Raw genomic sequence first — 6297 nt, 5'->3', positions numbered from 1 at the left:
AAGAGGTGAAATCTCTGCTAAAATCTTGTGTTTTGAATCAACATTCATATAAACTAATTCATGTCATTTCAGTGAGTCATCATGGTTGTGCCCTGAGTCCTCTGTTGCTTCAGATGAGGCTGATCCCCATGGATTTACAAACACACACAAATATATGTCATATACACATTCAAGTCACTTGTTTTAAATAAATGCTTCTATTTTAATTCAGTTTTAGTCTTCATTGGAGCTGATGTACAGGGGGATAATGAGGGGTTGGCCACGTATTTATGCTCCAATAAGTCTTAAATGTCTTTGCTACCAGTTGTAGACACAAGTCATGAAAAAAAGAGACCTCAAAAGGCCATAATTCTCCGTGGCAGCCGGGCTGAACGGACCACCGATCGACCTCTGACCCAGTCTCATGAACACACGAGTCTCTAAATCAATACCTCGACGAGCCACGGGTTCTGATGGTTTTAGCCTCGAATGATGAAGTTATAAACAGCAGCTCACTGAGAAGATGTCTATAAGTTCAGGGATCGGAGTCCTTTCAGGCAATGAGGCGGTAATTCTGCGTCTAATAAACCTGCCAAGATAATAATACCGCTTTTTTAAATTCAGGTGTCCGTAACCAGTTAAAACAGTTAAAAGCGCTATTTTTAAAGGCTTAGCAACATTTAACCATTTACATTTTGCACAGATGGAAGTAGACGGACGGACACTTTGCTCCAATTAAAATGTCCTTTTCGCCCAGTCCATGGCTTCTTAGGCTAAGCTGCATGTTTGTAATTTAACATGAGAAATTATGCCAACAGCACATTAAATTACCATCAAGTTGTTAAAAAAAATAGGCTGTAAGCGAGGGTATTAAATACCCTCCTGTTTGAGGAGTTTGTAAGAAATAAATTAAGGGAATTAAGAGGAGCCCGGGTGACGTTAAGGGAAGAAATTAGTGGAACGGCACGTCTGTGTCGGCCGTCTTGTTTGTTGGGAGAAATGTCTTCCTGTCGAAGCACGGCAAGAATTTCGGTTCCTAAAGTGGTCTGAGTNGGGTCTGGTGGGGTTGGTGCTGGGAGTTGGGGGGAGGTGGGGGGGGGTCTTCTGGGAATGCAGGACCAGGAAAAAAAACGCCGGAAGCTCCTCTTAAACAAGTCTGTCGTCAACACAAAAGCTTCGGCTGTTGTCAGAAAACGCGAGCCGAGACGCGGCGCGGCGGTCACACACCTTGAAGACCTCGACGAGGCCGGGCCAGTCAGAGCCGGGCGCCTGCCACGGTTTGCGCTCCGTCAGGCTTTCCCCGAACACGTCCAGGTAGAAGATGGCGTAGTTCTCGGGGTCCTGGATCTCGCTCTGGAACAGCTTCATGATGTTCAGGAACGTGTCCAGGGGAACGCAGATGTAAATAACTGCAAGCAGAGCGGCCAGAAGCACAAGGTTTATCTCTCCGACTTACACAGAAAAAAACAACAAAACTGCTCTTATTTTGAAATTACACACTTCCTGTTAGCGTCTTATGCAACATTATGGAAGGTCCTGCTTAAAGTATGTGTTGGAGATGACTCTCAGCTACTACCACACCAGAGTTTAGCTCAGTATCTGTAAAACTGGCCGCGTTGTGTTGGCTGTGGCAGCCATCTTGAACCGATGATTACTTTCCGTCCAGTGGTTCCTTGGATATTTTGCTAACAGGCTTCAACCGTTCGTTGCTAAAGCTTCAAACAAAGGTGACGTGTCATGAATGACTCTCAGCTACTACCAAGCTCAGATTCAGCTCAGCATATGTTGGCTGCGGCAGCCATCTTGAATTGGATTGGCTCCAGTTGTAAATATGCATCCAATGATTACTTTCTGAGAGTTTCATTAAAGTGCATTCTGTGATTCAGGAGATATTTTGCTGACAGACATTTAAACAAACATTAGTCTGCAGCCAGTTACATGATCACCCGCCCTTCATGGCAGTGGGCATTAATAAAGGCTGTGTTAATGAAAATAAAGCTGATATTTAGTGACAGAAAGAGCTTTTTTTTAAAACTAAAAAGACTAAAATGAGTTGTTCCTTTCAGCCTTCTTCCTCATCTTACTAAACAGCGCAAAGAAATCTCCTTTTAGCTTATTTAGCCAAATGTTTTGAGGTTCTTAAAGGTTCAAACATCCATCAGTAGTTTGGGACTTCCTTTTGTAATAATATAAGCCGACAAAATGGCCGACGTTTCGATGCTAAAACTAACAGAAGAGTAAAGGCCGTTCCATCCTCTCGTAGCTTAGGCCACCGCTTCTCGACCCGAGGCCCCAATTCTCACAGCTCCAAGTGTTGTGTGATTGGTCAGAAGTTGTTGTGGGCGTGGCTACGAGCTTTAATGGAGCCATTTTGCTTCTGCTGCGTCACTGAGAAGCAGCTGGAGGCCGTCTTTACAGCTGTTCCAGCTAAACTTAGAAACCTTTGAACTTAAAAAGACCGCAGAGGCGCAGGCGGCGTTTCGTGGAGGAAGTGCGCCTCGGCCGGGCAGCTCCCTTCATCCGCTCGTTATCGTTCGCCGCCAAACGGTGTGTTCTGTCTCAGCTGGTTTAACAAACACGTCTGGTCGCGGCGAAGGAAGCAAACATCTGTATGAGGACAGGAGAGCTGAGGAGCTGGTTTAACGCCGCAGGAGAAGGGACAAGCTTCCTGGATGAGGGAGGAGCTTCCTGGAGAAGGGAGGAGCTTCCTGGAGAAGGGAGGAGCTTCCTGGAGGAGGGCGGAGCTTCCTGGGAGTTCAGATCTGAGCGTCTCGCAACCACATCACCGCGAACCGACTTCCTGACGTCTCATGGAGCCTTAACGAGGACCGTGATCAAAAGAAATGGGGCTCATTAGAGTCACTAACAGCGCTCTTAAAGACAGACAGAAACGCAGAGTAGGAAGTAAGCCTCAAAGAAACTGTCGCTGAAAACTAGAAGTCGTATTGAAGAAGTTACTGAACTCTAAGAGTCAGAAAGTACGTTTTTTATGAGTTTATAGTGTTTTATGTAGGAAATATGATAAGTTAAAAGGACCTTTAACGTCCAGTTTTGAAGCTCAGATACGATGGAAGTCAATGAGAGTTCGGGTGTGCGTACTCTGGAGTCTGAGGGAATCTGAGAGGAAACATTAAGTCCTGAAGCCGTGAGAGTCACACTGAGTGAAAGAAGACAAAAATACCAACATCTTGATGTGTAAACAGTAGAAGAAGTGTGAAGTCTGTGGGAGTGAGAAGCATTTGGACAGCTCAGACGTTAGTGGGTGACGCCATCACGCTCTGCGGCGAAGTCTCCAAAAATCATAAAACCTGAACCGTGGTTGTGTAAAAACTGCAGTCATGTGACCCGTTTGGACTTCGGTTCATGTTTCTGCTGTGAAGAGCTTTTCTCACTCGTTTTACACAAAAACCTTGTCGTCTACGGGGAGATTTCTCCGTTTTTTTTCCTCCCCGAAGTCAAAGCGCTCCATTCCCGGTTGAGCCGCACGTTCCGGTTTATTTTTGTTTGGGTTTCTCCAAACTTTCAGGGAGCAGCAAATCAAAAACTGGGACGGAAACGTTAGAATAACAGCTGAACATAAGTAAAGTTGATTCAATTATTGCATGTAATTATGCACAATGAAGCATAATTTGTGACTTTCTTTGCTTTTAGGAACGACACGCGCTGCATAATCTGTGGCTTTTTGGTCACCGCGCGTATTATATCTGAATATAAAAAGCTTCTAATATGGAAATAAGACAGAATAATGGTGGACAAAAGGATGGTATTTTTTAAAATAATGTTGCTAATTTTCAAACCATCTTAAATTACAGAAACCGGCCCAAAGAAAAGACCAATTTGCTCGTCACCGCGGCGTCCGGACCCATTCCTCTCATAACAAGCCTGTTTTCCAACTCGTTTCAGACGGCAGCTGGTGACGCCGCCTTACATAATTCTCGCTGCTCATTGATCGCGTCAGTAGCGGCTTTATTTGCCAGAACCGTAGAGTTCAATTACATAAAGACACAAAGAGCTCGCAGGAAACAGATGCCAGGCAGCGAGTTCGGCTCGGTGGAAAAACGGAGAGACACGCGAGAAAAAAAGAATCTGTTATTCACGTTGGTCCAAACAGCATGAATCAAAACGTTGTTTGCTTCAAGAAAAAGCAAACTTAATGCAGCCCCAAGCTGATTATCCTTTAAAATAAAGTCTTTAAAACAACAACAGAGCCAAATGAGTGTAAAACTTCAAACCTAAAGACTTGTAGAGATAAATATTTCCTGTTTTATGATTATTTTTATGTATTTTTGGACTATTGTTTATGTCTTTCAGACCAAAGGTTTGAGCGGTCCAACAAGGTCATCAGAAGTTTCTGTGGAAATGTTAGTTTTACTCAACATTTACTGGGAATCCACAAATAAACAGAAGCACTCGGAGGGTAAACATCGGCCGAGGCCACGGCGTCAGTGACAAAACGCTGCGGTCGGGATCACGATCCGGAGCTCCGTTAAAATTTAGTCAGTTTTTGTTTTTTTGTTGTTTCAACCCCAACATTTCCTGAACATTTCCTCCAGATCTGTTCGTCAGTTTTTACCTGATCAGACAGACAAACCAACGGACACATGTAGGAGCAGAGACGAGGTTCTTAATAATGGGGTGTGACCTTTGACCTTTGGCCTTTGACTCCACGAACCTTGAAAACCAACAGGCATCATCTTCGAACCATGAGGGGTCCAGCTGTGGAGTTTGACGTTCCTACATCACGCTGCTGCAGAGTTAGAGCATCAGGTCAACTGTGATGTTGACCTCTGACCCCGTGACCTTGAAATAAATAGTGATCACCCTTGACCCATGAGGTGTCCAGCTGTGGATTCCTCATATGTATATTAAACTTTCAGTATCATAAGAGCATGGCACACGTTGCAGATGTCCGGGACAGCTACAAGTACCTTGAAGTCAACTGTGACGTTGACCTTTGACCTCGTGACCTTGAAATCAGTGGCGATCACCCTTGACCCAAGAGGTGTCCAGCTGTGGAGTTTAACATTTGTTACACAGCTGCTGATCTGTGACCTTTGACCCGATCTAAACCCCGTCGTTCGTCACTCCATGTTTGACGTTTCCTAAAAAGTTCCTGAAAATCCGTTTTCACAACTTTTCGAGTAATCTTGTCCACGGACAAGACGGAAACAGAAACTCCCTGATGGAGGTAAACGTGAAATATCCAATAAATAAAGTTTCCTGCACAAAGTGAAGAGTAAAGATGCCGTTACCTGTAGGGTTGATGCAAACAGTCCACAGCAAATAAAAATACATCGACTGAAACTTACATTTAACAGAATCTGTCCTCTGTGATGGTGACATGGGAGTAAAAACATCAGATTCTTCTTCTGTCCGATACAAACAGCTCTAACAGTTAATCAGTCGTAAACGTCGACCCGATGGTTGTTTTCTGAAGGTTCAATTAAAACCCGTCCGGTGGTCCGTGAGATATTTTGCTAACGGTGCAGACAAACAGAAAGACGTTATCGCTCCGCCTTCGCCTCGATATTAAATTAACGGGATCCGGGAGGCGTGGGAGGGAACTCGAAAGAAGCGGCTCGGTAAATCGAGGGTAAAATGGAAACTTGGAGCAGAAAATAACGACGCGACGAGGTTATTTTCCTCGGCGAGCGCTCCAGCCGGAGGATTTCGACACTTGCGTACATTATTTACCTTCGTTTATTTATTTCTCAAGGCTCTCTTTGGAAACCCGTGTGTGTGCGTTTATATTTCCCCTCCAGCAGAAACTGAAAGCTGCTCTCCTCGGTGTGCCGAGCTACAAGTGTCCAGAAGCTTCCACATCTATTATAAATGAGACGGAGACGGAGAGGAGCTCCAACACCGACTGCCGGGCTCGAAACGTCTGGTTTTCATTCTCGCTTTTATGGCGGTTTAATTTCATAACACGTGTCCTGGGCTGAGACAAAAACTGGACGCTCATAGGATCTGTCTGCTGAAGAAAGAGGAGAAATCCATGAAGTTGTTCTTATTAAAAGGAAGATTTCAGTCATTTTGAGCATTCCTTTAAAGAATCAGACACTCCAGGATTTCGCGATGTTGCGATTGCAACTATTAACGCAAAATCAAGCAAACCCCACGAAATCACAACTTTTTGCAACTTTGCCCAAAACGCCGCAACTTTCCTACAACTTTAACCCAATATTTATTGTTTCTAAAGTGATTCGCCACCGTTTCTGCGGTCTGGTCTCTTCTTTGTGGGTTTGTGTAGCGTGGAATACAAAATAACCCCAAATAACTCAGGAAGAAGACACGTGACGTCACTTCCTGTTAACATCA

At 44.5% G+C, this 6297-nt stretch overlaps 1 protein-coding gene across 1 annotated transcript in view; it reads right to left on the bottom strand.

Moving 5' to 3' along the window:
- Positions 1-6297, bottom strand: part of LOC108249273 (atrial natriuretic peptide receptor 2) — a 59997-nt gene that overhangs the window by 48932 nt on the left and 4768 nt on the right. Inside the window, exon 2 of the mRNA XM_017438553.3 lies at positions 1207-1388. Coding sequence (XP_017294042.1) covers positions 1207-1388 — 182 coding nt within the window. The remainder of the gene's footprint in view (positions 1-1206; positions 1389-6297) is intronic.

Source organism: Kryptolebias marmoratus, linkage group LG14 (assembly GCF_001649575.2).
Source record: "Kryptolebias marmoratus isolate JLee-2015 linkage group LG14, ASM164957v2, whole genome shotgun sequence".
Classification (NCBI taxonomy): Eukaryota; Metazoa; Chordata; class Actinopteri; order Cyprinodontiformes; family Rivulidae; genus Kryptolebias; species Kryptolebias marmoratus.
The sequence above is the reverse complement of the archived record's forward strand: the minus strand, read 5'-3'. Positions and strand labels throughout refer to the sequence as shown.